The sequence below is a fragment of the Sphaerodactylus townsendi genome, linkage group LG04 (assembly GCF_021028975.2).
Source record: "Sphaerodactylus townsendi isolate TG3544 linkage group LG04, MPM_Stown_v2.3, whole genome shotgun sequence".
Taxonomy (NCBI): domain Eukaryota; kingdom Metazoa; phylum Chordata; class Lepidosauria; order Squamata; family Sphaerodactylidae; genus Sphaerodactylus; species Sphaerodactylus townsendi.
In genome coordinates this window covers 44,121,752-44,138,837 of record NC_059428.1, presented here as the reverse complement: position 1 = coordinate 44,138,837, position 17,086 = coordinate 44,121,752, and the positions used below count along the sequence as shown (strand labels likewise).

The 17,086-nt window shown below is 41.4% G+C and overlaps 1 protein-coding gene across 3 annotated transcripts in view; it reads left to right on the top strand.

Moving 5' to 3' along the window:
- Positions 1–237: 237 nt before the first annotated feature.
- CBLB (Cbl proto-oncogene B) overlaps positions 238–17,086 on the top strand; it is an 85,003-nt gene continuing 68,154 nt past the window's right edge. The window contains exons 1-4 of one of the 3 annotated variants that reach the window (XM_048493602.1): positions 241–1,071; positions 1,111–1,147; positions 1,695–1,883; positions 15,273–15,523. In XM_048493602.1, the coding sequence (XP_048349559.1) occupies positions 1,716–1,883; positions 15,273–15,523 (419 nt within the window). In that variant the 5' untranslated portion in view covers positions 241–1,071; positions 1,111–1,147; positions 1,695–1,715. Of the gene's footprint in view, positions 1,148–1,694; positions 1,884–15,272; positions 15,524–17,086 lie in introns of all 3 variants that reach the window. The other 2 variants (XM_048493603.1, XM_048493604.1) reach the window with 2 other exon arrangements.

Below are 17,086 nucleotides of genomic sequence, written 5' to 3'. Positions count from 1 at the left end.
TCCAAATTCCACGTAATTTTTCCCGTCCTACCCGGTCCTATTCAACACGCTCACAGCTTTTCCCTATCATGCCCCTCTTACCTATTCATGAATCACAGTCGGGGGAGGAGAAAAGTACAGAGCCGGAAGCCTGACTCTTATTGGCGCTTATCCTTATCAATCAGAAACTGGAGGACCAACAAACTCCCCCCACCCTCCCGAACGCCAAAGTTGGGGGCGGGAGGGGAAAAGGACCAGTATCCCCCGTTTGCCCTCTCGACTTGTTAGCGGCCGCTGGTCTAGCCCGGTCCCTATCACGTGTCCTCGCAACAGCTTCCTCGAACCCCCCTCGCGCGAACCACGGTTGAGATTGAGCCTAGTTAGCGGGGGCAGGGAGGAGAACGAGCTTTGTTCTTTGGAGCGCGCAGGCGCTGTGCGGAGTCTCGTAGGGGGGTTCAGGGCAGCGGGGAGATACGCGCAAGTAAGAGTCAGCCTTCATCGCCGGCGGAGGGGGCTGGGCTCGGCTGCGGCGGGGCTGGGCTCCGCCCCTCAGGACCACCCCTCCACGCCCCTCTGTGTCGCGCAGCGGAGAGGGCGCGGGGAAGCCGGACCGCTGCGACGGGGCCCGCGGCGGCGGATCGTCTCCCCATGTTTCCTTGTTCGATACCGGCGACGGCAACGACTGAGGGGAGCGGCGTCCCGTCGGGGCTGGCTTGGCTGTGGTTGTCCCCCGAGGAGAGAAAGGGCGAGTGCCGTGTGGGTGGCGGAGGCTGCAGATGCGGGGGACGGGGAGCGCCCCGGGAGCAACCGGAACCAGGAAAACTGCTGGGATTTAACACAGGCGCTGCCGAGGAATGTTGTGGCCCTGAAGGAGAAAGAAAGAACAGAGCTAGGGAGAAGACTCGGTTGGGATACTCGCGAGGAGAGACAGACCTCCGGCTCTCCTAAACTGGTCCCAGAAGGAAGGGAGACCTGCTGCCTGGAGGCTTCTTGGAGACTCGGTGCTGACTTAAGCCTTCCAACTTTTTTTTGTTTGCTCCTGCTTTTTGGATTTTTGTTGAGATCTTATATTGTTTTATACACACGTTGCAAATACCGGTATTATGCCATTAAAGGTTTATATATATATAAATACCGGTACCTAAGTATCGCACGCAGTTGCCAACTTGTATGTACGTATTTTGAATGGGTCTGTCCGAGATATAAATGGCTTAGAAATGTTAATGGGGGGGAGGGGGGAGGTTTCCAGCATGGTGGCAAGGCACTGGCTAAATTTCTTTCTTTAATTCTGTTGTGTCCCTTGTGAACACGTGTGGACAAATTCATCCTCTCTGTGGAACAGCGTGAGTTTAAATGTAGGAGAGGGGTGCCTGGAAACTGAGCAAGGAAGTGTAATGAGCATTACTATGTGTAATGATCATGGGTGACGTTAAATTAAAACAAGGAAATTAAGGGGGGTGGATGGGTGAAAAATAGGTTATATCTTTCCACAGATGTGTTAAATGGCTTCCTTCGGTGATGTTGATTCAAGTTTGCTTGCTTCTCACTAAAGGTAACCATGGTTGGTTTGTTGTGGTTTGTCCTCAAAAGTTAGTATGGTTTTCCACTGTGTTTGGTGTCTTGCTTTTGGTGAGTACGCTTGGGTAACACTCCTTTATTTATGAAAGAACAGCCATATTTTATGACGGTGCACATCACTCTCTTTCTCTTATCAGTCTTATAAATTAAGATCCCAGATGGCCAGTTCCCTCAACGGCCGGAACCCAGGTGGCCGAGGAGGAAATCCCCGCAAAGGACGTATTCTGGGCTTCATTGATGCTATTCAGGATGCAGTTGGCCCTCCCAAGCAAGCAGCTGCTGATCGCAGGACTGTAGAAAAAACCTGGAAGTTAATGGATAAAGTGGTGAGTGTGTAGACCATCTTTCCCTATGAGGAAAGAGTTTGAAAGTGTTTATAACAGGACAAAGAAATCTGTGTTGTAGTTTGATTTCTTTGTTTTGCTTTGGAAAGAACACACGCTTTCAGGCATTACAGGCTAATCTCTGTATCATTTGCCCTCGGGTTGTTTTCTTTTGAGTATTGAAGAAAAATACCCTTTTGCCTTGAATGGTGTATGTATTAACTAACAAAGTTCTTCAAATGTTAGAGGTGTATGGAGTGATGAACAAGCAGTTTGTTTTCTATATGCCTAGTGTTCATTTGGTTCCACATTGGGTAACTTCACAGTTCTTTTCATTTTATTTTTTATATGAGAAATTTCAGTGAAGGTTATCAAGCTGTGAAGCACTCTTGCGTTAATCATATGCTTGTGGTTCAGTCTGCAAGTCAGGAAATGGAAAAATATCTGATTATTTTAGATGAATTAACAGAATTAATGTCTCTGGCTTTCATTTTTAATGGGTCTAAAATACATTTTGTAACTTCTTGGTAAGCAGTTATTGAAATGTTATGTACCCTTGCAGGTAAAGGATGCAATGTGGCATTATGGATGATATTTCAGGATGCCAGAATTGGAATCACTGGGCAATCTTGTATAAGTTTTTTCCTTTTTTCTCACGATAGAAAAATGTGGCTCATTCTTAGAAGAAAATTACAGTTTTGTTTCATTTTTTACTTACTGAATACTGACTATCTTTAATCCTTTAAAACTGAATCACAACTTTTTTTGCATTAAATTGTTAATGGTCTCGATACAAGTACTTTTCATCTAAACCAGGGGTAGGGAACCTGCGGCTCTCCAGATGTTCAGGAACTACAATTCCCATCAGCCCCTGCCAGCATGGCCAATTGGCCATGCTGACTGGGGCTGATGGGAATTGTAGTTCCTGAACATCTGGAGAGCCGCAGGTTCCCTACCCCTGACTAACCAAAGGATATGTGTTACTCTAAGGTAGAGCTTGACAAGTCCCAGGTCACCACAGTTACAGTATCATTGTAACACCTGATATTTTCAGCAGTGTTTTTTATCATCATGTCTCTTCTGCAAATGTCAGTGCATGAAGTTCTTAGTGCCTTCCTGGTGGAGGATGCAATGTAAAGAAGTTGGTCAGAGATAGATTTTTGTATGATGAAGGCAACCAAGGTTGCCACTGTATTTATGTACTGCAAAACTTTTGTCCTAGTTTAAGTAAAACTACAAGAAACTGTGAAGAGTTTAGGATTAAGTATTGTGGTTACAATAAAATCTGGTCATTTAAATACAAAATTCATAGGTGTCTTCCTCCTAAGCTTTTGAGCTAACTTCTTGATCCAAAGAAAATTTGTCAAGTCCTGATCTAAGGAATGCTAATGTGCATAAATAGATAGAACTGTTATTTTAGAATGGCTATAACATACATAAATGGACTTCTATAACACTATTTGTATAGGTATGTAAATTGTGCTGCAGTTACATGAATAGCTTTGACTAATATTTAACTTAGTGGGCCTGTATATTTCTAGTATAAAGCCTTGCCTTTGGAAACAAAGTTTAAGGTGTTGTCAGGTGTAAAAGTTCTTCATTTGACTGCTTGTATGAACGTGGTTGATAAGCGTCTTTTTAATTCAGGCCCAGATGACTGCTTGAGAAGCTTTAGAAAAAAATAATTATTGGTATTTTCAGTGCTATCAAAGTCACTCAGAATAGCTCCTGTATCCTGTATGAACCTATCTTGCATTTGTTTATCCGCGGATATGATTAATTCTGTAGTTACAGATGGTATCATGATTTTTTTTCTCAAGCTGTTGCCCTCATTAGTGTCTCCAGTTGAGTTTTAAGATATAAGATTAGGACTTTAATTCTTTTTAATACATTCAGGTTTCATGTTGAAACCTAATAAAGTTTAGTTTAAAATAATTTAAAGACCCAGCTTTTTTAAAAATCACAATTTTTCCTTTTCATCCTGCTGTTTCTTCAGTCTTCCCTGTAAAAAGTGTATTTTGTCCCCCTTTTGCCCCAGAATCTAGCACTTTCTTTTCCCTACAGCTTTATGATATCAATCCTGGCAACAGATTAGTCCTAATCATGCTTAGTTGATTTTAGCAATATTACTTCCAAGCAAGTTTTTCTAGGATTGCATCTTTTATTTTGAAAGGTTTTGGTTATGTCTTTATTCTGCTTATCCAGTATTTTATTGGTTCAATTGTGGCAGCATTAATGTATTTAACGGTTCATGTGGCTAAATCTGTGGATGTTTAAATCTGGAGATTGTACCTGAACATAGACGACACAGCTCTTTCTACAAACTTGTGAAAAGCCCTAATTTGCAGAAAAATCTCCAGACCTCTCCCCTTCCCCATAATGCAAGCAGTGCCTATACCTCTGTGCCAGTGACCATTGAGCATTGCGGAGGTTGCCATGTAACCACAAAAGTGTTGCCATATTGAAGCCAGCGCCCTTTTCGTGGCTATATTGGCCTTTAAGTGAGAGGACTCGTCAGGGCCAGACATGGTTGAAACCACTCGTCTACTTGCCACCATACGACATGCATGACTCACCCAGTGCCTACTGGTTGTTACTGTTTAATAGCAGCCACCTCATAAGCCAGTTGTGGCTTAGTGGTTAAGAGTTTCAGACTAGGGTCTGGGAGACCCAGACATGAATCCCCACTTTGCTAATGGAAGTTCATTCAGTATCTTGGGCCAGATACTCACTCTCAGCTTAATCTATTTCACAGGGTTGTTGTGAGAATAAATTAGAGGAGGAGAATGTTGTAAGCTGCTTTTGAATCCCCTTTGGGAGAAAAAAAAGTAAAAAATATTGCTGAAGATACAGGACAGAGAAAAGGTACATTGGTTGATAAGTGGGAAGGAAAGAAGGAACCATGGAAATATGGAGACTGCCAGGAAGAGGGAAAGAAGAAGGGAAGGGATAGAGGAGAAATTACGATTGCCTTTCTGGGTTTCCCTCAGTGTAATGGGGCCTGGTCTGCCAGAATTGTGCTGATATTGATCAGCTTGGTCAGATGTGTCTTGGGATGGGCAGGAGGGAAAGATGAAAACAGGGAAGCAGATAAAATAGGTTGGCTGGTAGATGGGAGTGAAAATGATGTAAAGTGAACAAGGGAAAATGCTGTGGGGATTTTCAAAGAAAGGAAATAGGAAATCATGAAGGAGGTAGAAATGAGATGCTTCTTCTAGGTAAGTCCTTGTAAAATCATTCGTCAAGTTGCTCTGAGGCAGCAGTCACTGTCCTGTCCCAAAGTCTGATTCACTGGCTCTTCATGTGCTAGGTAGCAATCTGCATACTTTTTCTCAGAAGGAAATTCAATTGTATTTAGTTGATTATACTTCTGTGACAGTGGCAGGTAGGTAGATAAATTTTATTGTATGAGACCAAAGGCCATAACAATATAACAAAACAATTGCAGAGATGGTAGTACATATAACAATAAAAGATAATTCAGCAGAATTAAAAGCAGTATTAAAATTGTCAGAACCGAGCTATCACGTGGATTAAAGCAGCTGAGAATTCAGCACAGATCTTCTTGGTTCCCAGTACATATAATGACATTATATATGTTACATAATGATTCTTATTGGATGAAAGGTATCTCCCACTGTATCTCCCACTGAATGCAGAGCTAGCCTACTCCAAGAAACTTGGTTCTAAGAATTGAGTATACAGGACAGGATGTATGGGGAAGGTCCTCTAATTCCAGGGCTCTAAAGAGACATATTTGTTGGGCAATTGGTGAATTCTGATAACGGCCCAGTAACATTGCAGTTGTCATTGTTTGAAAACTGAGAGCTTCAAAAGGCTTCTCTGAGTTTATGGAGGGTGATGATGGACAAATAAGAAGCTGTGGTGTGATTCTGTTTTAGCAGTTTAAACAGTGGGGAAAATCTGGAGGTAATGATAATACCCCTATTTAAGCCATCATCTATATTATATATCTGATCCTGAGTTTTAAACCAATATAGAGGAAAGCCCTGGGCATCAACAGGTGTTGGATAATGGCTGAAGAGTCTGTGATAACTATCAACCCAGAAGGTATCTTTCTGGAGCTGGATAAAGCGCTGCTTAGAAAGATGACTAGAGGGAGAATTCTTCAGCTTCCCCCTTAATTAATTAAAGCAACTTGGACACAAACTCTAATAGAAGGCAATTCAGTTCAATCTCCCAGCAGTGCAGTTGGAGTTCCCTGAGATATGATCAAACTTCTCCTTACAAAGAAATGTGTATTATCTCTGGGCTTGATATTGCATGTAGATCTTGGCTCCATATAGAAGTTGGGCAGTGACTTTAGAGCAAGAAGCCACCTTTTGAGTGACAGAACTTAAGGATAGCCCCATTCCATCTTATAGACGGGACTTTGAAATCCCCATGTGAGCCTTCCAAGAAAGCCGTTCTGAGAATATTACCCCAATATATTTGTAGCTGCAGCACTGATCAATTTGAGTGTTGAGTATATGTCACTGAAACTTGAGGAATTTCTTTCCAAAATCTGTCATTTTATTCATAGTGATACATAAAGATTCTTCTTTACGATGTAAGTAAGCTTGTGCAGCATCCCCATAAGGCAACTCATGTAAGAGACAGAAGGACCATGTCATCAACATACATTAGAATAGATATTTTCTGTTGGCCACGTGAGTGTGAGATAAACTCTAGTCTTGTCAAACTTGCCATTGAGGTATAGGTTAAGAAGCAGGAGAGATAAAACACTCCCCTATTTAACTCATCTGAGGATTGAAATCTCCTATGTTAACAATCCAGATGTCCCCACTTTTATGGATCTGGCTGTGACATCTGCCACCCCATGGTTCACCAGTGTTGATTTGGTTGACCTGGCTGACTAGGCGGCATATCCTGCCTTCCTCACCGCTCCATGTACATCCCTCCTGAAGCTGCCCACTCAATGGAAGAGGACCACCATTGATCAAAGGTATATGATAGCTGTGCTCCCCTGCTAGAATCTCCAAACACTATGATAGTGTTTTTAGAATTGCCACCCTAACATGCATGATCAATATTAATATGTTGATTATACAGAACATTGACTTTTCAATGTTGTTCGTTTTAATACGTCTATATTGAATAGTGAAATTCTACCTACATTAATGTTGTGAAAGTGTGTATTGCTTCAGCTTCGTCTTTCTGTGAAATGTAAAATTTACCAGTACACAGCCAAGGTTTGAGTAAAAGAGAAGAGGAGGAGGAGAAATTTGGATTTATACCCTGCTTTTCTCACCTGTGAGGAGTCTCAAAGCTGTTTACAAACTCCTTCCCTTCCTCTTCCCTCAACATATACCTTGTGAAGTAGAGGGGTTGAGAGAGTTCAGAGAGAACTGTGACTAGCCCAAGGTCCCCCAGCAGGCTTCATGTGTAAGAATGGGGAAGCCAACATGGTTCACCAGATTAGAGTCTGCCATTCATGTGGAGGAGTGATGAAATCAAACCCGATTGTCCAGATTAGAGTCCACCACTCTTTACCACTACACCATGCTGGTTCATAAGTCTTTAAACTGGAACACCAGCATTTGCCATGTGGACATCCTCAACAGATTTTTTTTAATGCAGAGAGACATTTTCTGTGTTTACGTCTGGATTTTCGATTTGTATACTTGTCTGAACTTCTCATAAAATTGGTTGGTTATGTCAGTTTTCAATTTAGCCAAATCTGAGGATATGGCAATCAGATGCCATATGTGCAAGATCTTTCTACAAAGCTGAAAACTTCCTGGGTTTGCAGAAAAATCTGAAACGTTTTAAAAAATACATAAAGCAGGAGTGATATTTATTTATTATTTCAGTTCATATCCCCCTATCACCATAGTGGAGCCCAGGTGGCTAACAATAGGGTAAAAGGAGCACCTGTAGCTGTAACCAACAGCTTACTGTTGGTTACAACCCCAGCTGGTGTTTTTAGGTAACCACAGCATTTCATGGAAGGGGAGAGGGAAAGGTTCTTTCCAGAGCATTTTTCGACTCATTTGTCCCAGGCCTGAGTAGGGTTGCCAGGTCCAGGTTGGGAATGCTGGCTGTTTTGTGGTGGAGCCTGAGAAAGGCAGGGTATGGCAAGCAGAAAGGCCTCAGCAGAATATAATGCCATAGAGTCCATTCTCCAAAATAGCCATTTTCTCTAGAGGGCAGAACTCTGTCATGCAGAGTTTATTTGCAATTCAGGGAAAGGTCTGGCAGCAACCTCTGGGTGACTTGATATCCCCTGACTTTCATGACTCAACTAGTTCTAACTGTTTGATTCTGTTCAACCTTATGAAAACCAGTGATATATAGTGTTTAGGGTGGGATCTGGGAGAGCCACGTTTGAATCCCCATGTTGCTGTGAAAACTCACTGAGGCCTGTTCCGCACGGGCCAATAAAAGCGAAGTGCAGTCGGTGTAGATGGAATCACTGCTGCCTCAGGGCGTTTGCATGGATGGGCATCCCATGGACAGCATGTGAATTGGTTGGGCCGCAGGCCTTTGCGTGGAAGTGTGGTGTTGTTTTTAGTTGGTCGCCCATTTCTATGTAGCTATTCAGGAATGCACACATGAACCCCCACAGCCACACATCCCCCAAGACAACCCTTTGCACCTGCGTGACTATGCAGGAATTTTTTTAAAAAAAAAAAACCCGGAAGTGCAGCCGGAGCAGAAATAGGATGTCGCAGCTTCGTTTCAGCAGTGGTGGCTGTGCCAAGTTCTCTCCCAAAATAGTGTTTTTACTGTCCCCATGCCGCTGTTTTTGGCCAGTGTGGAACGGGCGCGGGTTGCTGTCTGAATAAAAAGGACAAGAGAAGAATAATGTAAGCTGCTAAATTCCCCACTGTGGAGAAAGGTGGGCTAAAACTGGAAATAAATAAATAAGAAATAGAGCAGATAAAAATTAGGTTGGTGAATGACTGAAAAGGAATGAATGAGGCAGGGACATAGATGGGAGGGCTGATAGGGTAGGGAAAGAACGAATAGTGTGGGGAGGAGGAAAGAGGGGAAAGTTAGGTGCCACCCCACAAGACTTTGAAGGTTCCCTTCATTAAAGATCTTCATTAAAGGCTCATTTTTGCATTTACGTTCCATTATGGAGTAGAATGCTCTTTTTCTCTTCCTTTCTCTTTGTAAAAAGAACTGTATTTTTGGTTTGGAATGTAATTCAGACTTTGAATTTTCTCAGAAATGATATCATAGTTACTTGGCTTTAACAATCTGAATGTTCACATCAAGGCTCTCTACATACTGTACTACGCATAATATGGAATGAAGTTGGATTGCTTACCAGTAAGCATACTTAGTGTCTTTCTCTATCGTTGTGATCTTCGGTTTGCATGGTTGAAAGTATCCATACTGGGGCTCACATTTATATAAATTTATTTAGGTCAATAATTGATTTGAGCTTCAAGCCATTCAAATTTTATAGCTTGTATTAAGAAGCTGCCTTAAAAGCTCTTTTCCTATTTGTTTAAAGATCTTTGCCTATAAGCACCCCTTTTCCTTACTTTGAGGTGTGCTTCCTGTTCTGTAGGTAGTAGCTACTGCTGTCACCTCACTTGGAGTAGTATCTCCTGCTAAAAGAACTAACACTTTTTGCTGCTTTCATGTTCCGCCTCGTTGCTGCTCCCCCAATGTAGCTATTGTGGGGATGATCTTTTTCATTGTGCAGATGGTCACCTCTCTCTCACTGCCTTTCTCTGTTACCACTCTTTAGGAAGCAGGACCAAATTATTAATGGTTGGGGTACAGATATCAAACTTCGGGCATTCAGAATGTAAGAAAGTTTAATCTATGTATATAAAAAGCTAACAGTGTTTTTGTTGATGATAGTATACCTCAGTAACTGCTGGGCCAATTCCTCTGAAAATTCCCAGCCGCTACAGTCAGCCAGGTGAGAGTGTTTTTACATGTTCACATATCTGAAATTTCACACCTGGCCCAGGTAAAACACCTTTTTCCTGGTGCTCCATGGTGAAGGACATGCAGCTGCCTGTGTGTAACTGTGTGTAACTGTCACCCTTAGAATGTTCGCTCAGATGGCCAGATATGAGCAGTGGAAACAGTACATAGGCAGTAACTTGAGTGGAAGTGAAACACATACACACACATACGCATGAGGGAGAGGGAAGGGAGGGAGAGGGAGGGGTGGCATGCAAGGGAAGAGAGGGAGGGAGAGGGAAGGGATGGAGGGGGAGGCATGCAAGGGAAGAGAAGTGAGAGAGGGGAGAGAGTGAGGGGTGGCATGCAAGGGAGGGGAGGCAGGGGGCCCAGCATATTGATATGACGCACCCCCCCTAGCAGAGAGAAAGGGAAGGGAGGGAGGGGGAGGGGTGGCATGCAAGGGAAGAGAAGTGAGGGAGAGAAGAGAGTGAGGGGCGACATGCAAGGGACGGGAGGGAGGGCCCAGCCAGCCTAGATTCCCTGAATACTGCGGTTACAGTTAAGAAAACCAGGCACACATTACTCAGGAGTAAGCTCGGTACAGCAACCGTGACATACTTTGAATGGCTGCGTTGCGCCCCTCAGAGGGTTTCCTCAGAAGCGACACCCATTGCCACCAACCAAACTTACTCTCAGGTAAAGGATCATGACCAGCCAGCCTAGATGTGTGTGAGGGGTACTTTTCCATCCCCCCTCCAAGGAATGCGGGCACACACATCAATGACATTGCACAGTATCAGGCTGCGTGTTTGCATGAGCACGTACTGCTGGCCTCTGCAATTGATTTGCTGCTACTGTTCCTTTCCCATTTCTCCACAATAAGCCACAGCAACGCGTGGCTGGGCCCTGCTAGTAAACAGATAAAAAAGAATATGCATGAACAGTAGACACACAGTCTTTTTAGTCATAACTCATATCCTAAGCTACACATTAGGATAAACTAGCACTTTTTAAAGTAGAAGCATTTTAAATCCTTAATTTCCTTCGTTCTCAGAGTTGATACCTCCTTTTAGACACATAACAAAGATGTCCTATTTTAAAGGCTTAGTTCTTCATGGTATAGGTCCGTGGTGGCGAACCTTTGGCACTCCAGGTGTTATGGACTACAATTCCCATCAGCCCCTGCCAGCATGGCCAATTGTAGTCCATAACATCTGGAGTGCCAAAGGTTCGCCACCACTGGCATACGTGAAATGGCTAAGAGAAGCCTAGCCATGGAGTGTCTGCACAATTCCATGCAGGAAGATAATGTCCACCTTTATTGGTAGAATATAGCTATACTTGGTTTAGTTGTACTACTTATGTTTAACTGTACATTTGAATTAAACATAACAACCCTAGGGAAGCATGAGATGAAAAGTTTAAAGCTTGTCATTTTCTAACTATACTCTTAAAAATAAATTCTTGGAATTGTGCTTTTTTCCCAACAAAGTTTATGTTCTGTGGCAAGTTATAATACTCATGTCTTCGTGTATGCTGTTAAGTTCAACTTTCCGAGTGTATTACTTTGAAAGTAGTGGACAGATGCTTGTTGATTGTAGATCATTACTTATTCTGTAACCATTTAGTAACTTGCTCTCCTTATTATTCTTATATCAACATTACGGTATTTCTGTGTTGCTGGATGCTGCTTACATCATTTATTTCGGTGAAGAAAATTAAATGTATCATGGAACAAAAAAATACCAACAAAGAAGATAAGTTGCATTTTAGTGAAAACTCAGTTCTCCTGAAGATTACTTTAAAATTATTATTGGAAGGTGTCATTGAAAACTATTAAAGCAACCTGCACAATACAAAATAAATTGTAAAATACAAAATAAATTGTAAAATACAAAATAAATTGTAAAATACAAAATAAATTGTAAAAATCATGGATATAGAAATGTCTAAAAATGTGTATGGTTAACAGCAGATAATACTGGATGCATAAACAGACAGTACATAAGCAAATAAGATATAAATCTACAGTAAAGTAGTCCTGGCAGAAGATATACTAGATAGTAGATAAAAGAATATAGCATATCACTGAGCACTGCAAGTACCGGTATACTTGGGGAAAAAAGGTTACAAATATGAAAGAAAGGTTAATGTATGTTAGTTACTCTGAATAGCAATGCTGCTTCCCTATCAACCTCCTACTGTTCTAGTTACAGTTCAGTTCCCTATCAAACAAAAGCAATTTTATATGTATCAGGAATAAAGACAAAACAGCCAGAAGCTCATGAGTCTCTCAACCTTCAGACTCCTGAAGTTTTAGGGGGAAGGGAGGACAGAGTGGGGTTGGACTTCAGGGACCTCAAATTGCAGCAAGATACCCTCAAAGCAGTTGGGCCTTAACCAGCTTTCTCCTGGGCTTTTTCTACCTTTCCTTTGGTCAGGGATGGTTGCGTAGTGGTTCCCCCACCGTCGAGCAGGGGTCCCCAACCATTCTGAGCCTGTGGGCACCTCTGGAATTCTGACGTAGTGTAGTCGGTACAGCCACAAATAGCTACCACAAATGACTTCTACAGGAATAGTCAGCCACAAAATGGCTGCTGCAGCTTACCATCAGACTGTGAAGGTCCTTGTTCTACAGTTGCAGTTGTCGCTAAAGCAACATTTTAAAAATCTACAGAGCCAATCTAATCTCTGTGGCCAATTAGAAGCCTTGCTGAGTAAAAGACTGGTCTTCTCCCTCACAATTTCTTAAAATACTTGGTGAGTACAATAAGAAGTGCCAGCAGGTGCCATGGCGCCACTTTGGGAATCCCTTCCTTAGAGATAGGGACTGAGACATGGACTTAATTTTAACCTCATTCGTTATGTATTTCGGCATCAAGGGAACATCTCTGTATCCATAACATCTTCTATCTCCAAAACAGTATATCATCCACAGTGCTTCTTATCAGTCATGAGGCTATTCTTCTGTTGTCAGAGTTATCAGGTGTAAACTTGTGTGGACTTTTTGCATTCTCAGCAACCAGCTGCACATTTAGGGGACCTCAAATAAGGACTTTGAGTCTGGGATCTGAGATAGAGCACCTCTATAAACCATGACTGTTGGGGGTCTTTGTTATGTATTCAATCCAGTCCTATGTGCTCCAGTAAACTATAATGATGATTTCTGACAGCTACTTATCTTAGCTCATTTGGAACTATTTATTACTCTGTGAGCAGTGCTAAAGTACATGGGATTCCTTCACGAATCCACCAGAAAGGCTATGCATCCTTTTTATTATATTTCTTAATTTGACCTCTACCAAAGTTTAAAATAGAAGATTGAAATATTATCTGGGCACCAAAAAGAAACACTGCACAGCAACTCAAATCCCTTGAAAGAGATAATGTAATTCTGTTTCCTCCAGAAAAGGCAAATGCAAATGAGCTCACCCCCACCCCATTTAAAGGTAATAATAGTGTCTCAGTTAATTACATTCAGTGTTCTACAAACACCAACAGGATCAGTCTTATCAGCTATCAAGGACATATCAACTCATCAGTCTCTGATTTTGATACATTTATTTCCCACACAACATTTTTCTTTGGAATTAAACCCAAACAAATAGTGACCATACAGCCTAAGCTTGTTATTCCATTTGGGCCACAAACTTTATCAAAGACATATTCCTAGCTCCCCTTTCCTTGTTTTCTTTCTGATCTACCAACAAACGTCTGAAACTTTTGATTCCAATCCAGTCTGCTTTGGGAATCATTGTATTTCTATCTCTGACTTCACTCTTTTGGGATACAAAGATAGTGGCAGGAATATCAGTTCATGTTCCAGCTGTTGGATCTCATTTCTCTAGTGGGCTCCAACTACTGGCACAGAACACCTGGGTGGAAGCTTGTCATGGGGGGAAGGTGTGTGAGACTTTGCATCAGCTGTGCCATTCCAAGGCAGGCATTTGCAAAAAATAATACACTCCGCTCTTTCATCGTGCTGTCACTTCAGTGGCTTTGTCATCTTACTGATAAACCTCACTGGACTTCAGTCACTGGACCAGTCTCTCTTCTTCTCTGCCCCCCCCCCCCTTTCTCTTTAGAATCTCTAAGTTCATGTCCTTTGCTTGGGTTATAATTTAGCATGTTAGGATCTGTAGAACACCTTTTTAGTGTGTACGTGTGTTTTTTAAACTCTATTCATTTTGCTAATTCCCTTTGCCATGATTCTTTTAAAAAATTTATTAACTTTAAATCCATGTCTATGTATTCTTAGAGTCTGCATACTGTTATGAGACGTCAAATCAACTCATGGCCCCTGATATACATTAGGCAATTCAATACCAATAATATTTGCCCTAAGTACTGATGTGTATAGACTTCTGACACCTAGAGGGAAGATGCTCCTTTGATCAGAGTATATGCACACTTGGACAACATGTTGATGTCATATTCTGATTGATGCACTAGCTTTTGGCTCTTTCAGCTGAATACACAGATTCTTCTGAAACCATTGTAACAGTCATGCAAAATAAAATAAAAAGTCCAGCAATCCATGCTTCTCCCCATATCAGATATGCTGGTAGATTCAAATACAGATGGGGTAATCTGAAGAGATAGAACTTTTGTTGTAAAAATGTGAACAAACATTTTCTCTCAATATCAAGAGGCTCTTTCAATTGTTTACCACCATTTGAGGTTAGAGTGCTTCATGGAATGCAGAACAATGATACAGTGTCGTATTGTGGTAATCTGCTGTCACCTGCAGAGAAGAGACAATCAGAGATGGGACTTTTTCCAGTGATGGCACCTTTGGGAATGTCCTCCCGGAGGCACATCTGGCATCTACCTTACTCCCTTTTAGTCACCAGTCCAAAACTTATTTAACTTGGTGTTTCATCTCTTTCTTAGCTATTTCTAAGTGTTTAACTGTTTCATCTCTTTCTTAGCCATTTCATGGTTTGCTTCAAACCTGAGGTCTCCTTTTTTGAATTTTACTGCTCAGTGTTTGGTTTATGCTGATTTGTTTTTATTGGCTTGTTTTGTTTTCATTTTATTATGAACATTCTTAAGGTGGTCTTTGGAAAGGAGGCATGACAGCTTTGTAAAAAAAAATTAAGCATAAAGTGTTTAAAATGTAGAGATTTTGGAGCCTGCACTTATTATTGTTTCTAACCACAGCAAAACAATATTATAGGTGCTTAACAGTATTATAGGTTTAAAATGCTAGTAGCTTTCAGAAATTGTTTCTGATTTTATAAAATTGTTTGTTTATTTTTATTTATAATCAGACTTATATACTGCCCTTCCCCTCAAGGGCTCTTGATTATGTTTTCATTCTATGCCATAAATCTGTATAGAAACCTCATTGTTACATCATTACAGATGGCTTTTCTGGGGACAATATAGTTAACTGTTCAATAATTTTATGGCATAGGAGTATGATTCCACCTGCAATCCTTTTGGTATGCAACTTTGTCTTATGTGATTTTTATGTGAATGGTTCTTTGCTTCTAGGTAAGACTTTGTCAGAATCCTAAACTTCAGTTGAAGAACAGTCCTCCTTACATACTTGACATTTTGCCAGACACCTATCAACACTTGCGACTTATATTGAACAAGTATGATGACAACCAGAAACTTGCACAGCTCAGTGAAAATGAATATTTTAAAATCTACATTGACAGTCTCATGAAAAAATCAAAACGGGCTATAAGACTTTTTAAAGAGGGGAAAGAGCGGATGTATGAGGAGCAATCTCAGGACAGGTAAGAGAACATTTTAATGTTTGAACAGTTCAGTCACATCTTTATTTTACATTTTATTTTTCTACAAAGGCATATTAAAATATGTAATGTTTTTATTAGAAACAAGCAAAATAACACAGAATAGTGTGTAGGCTTTTTAGTTCTAAAAGCTCTTTTATTAGGTTGGATATTGGGTGGGAGAGATCATAAACTAAGTGTTTTATTACATTTTCCCTGTCCTTCCTTTAATATACATTGTTGTCCCACCTCCATTTTATCTTTGTAATAGCCAAATGAAATAGGTTGGGGAAGGGAATGTCTGATTTAAGATCACCCATCAGACTTCATGGAAGAATGGATATTTGAACTTAAGTGTCGCTAGTCCTAGTCCGGCATTCTACTAAATCCCACTGGCTTTCATTTTATACATGTCTGCGGTATTTGTATATATGAACTATTTTGATACACTATGTTTGCTCTTAATGTATAGTGAATCACACATCACTTCGTAATTGGACTCTTGAGTGTATTTGCCAGTTACTTTAGAAGCAATTATATTTCCTTCCTAAAGCAACAATTAACCTGCAGGTGGCATTTGAATTGCTTCTGATGGAGGTGTGCTTGCCACACCTTCTTAACATGCATTGTCTTCAGGTGAGACAGATGTGTCTCATTCAGCATTATATAAAACTAGCAGGGCACCCGTGCTTCGCTACGTATACTTCATCACAGGCTCTCTATGAATTTTGGGGTAACATTCAGCATACTTCTTTACAGCCTGTTTGTGAACTTTGGGATGACATGCAGCATATTTCCTCACAGCCTGTCTGTGGACTGATGGGTTTGTTTCTGCATATTTTGCAGCAGCTTCCTGTAGTTGTCTTTTTCTAATGCAATGTGTTATTGCTCTCTTTCACCTGGTGGGCTCCAAAAGACGTCATGTGGAAGCAGCCATTGTATTTTCGGGATGCAGAAAGGAAGTGTTCTGCCATTGGATGCTGATGAGTGAGAAGACTGTGAAGAGGTTCAGGGTAGGGTTGAAGGGCAGGGAGCTGGACTGTACCGCCACTGCAGCACATTCCTGGGGACTCATTCTGCCACTTCAGAGCACGACACCAAGAACAAGGTGATCGGAAGCTGAGAGCAGTAAACTTGTCTGCACAGTAATCAATCTGATGTCCATATGCAAAACCCGACAAATGTTTAGTAGTCTAAGGTGATAGTGTGGTTTGTAATCTATTTTGATTGTATTTGGCTGTAGCGGTGTTAATGTGAGGGTGGGTGGAGGAGTACTTTTTCACAGCCTGTTTGTTAACTGCGGGGTGACTTTCAGCATGCTTTTTTGCAGCCTGTTTGTTGAAGCTGGTGGTGTTTAACTGTCACCCTTAGAATGTTCGTGCAGCACGTCTATGGACTGAGGGGCTGGTTTGCCCTTAGAATGTTCGTGCAGATGGCCAGAGATGAGCAGTTAAAACAGTAAATGTGTAATAACTCGAGTAAAACTGAATATTTTGAAAAATCCTTTCTTAGTGCGCACCTAAACCACATAATGAACCGGTGTGCCAAATTTCAATTTTGTAAGTT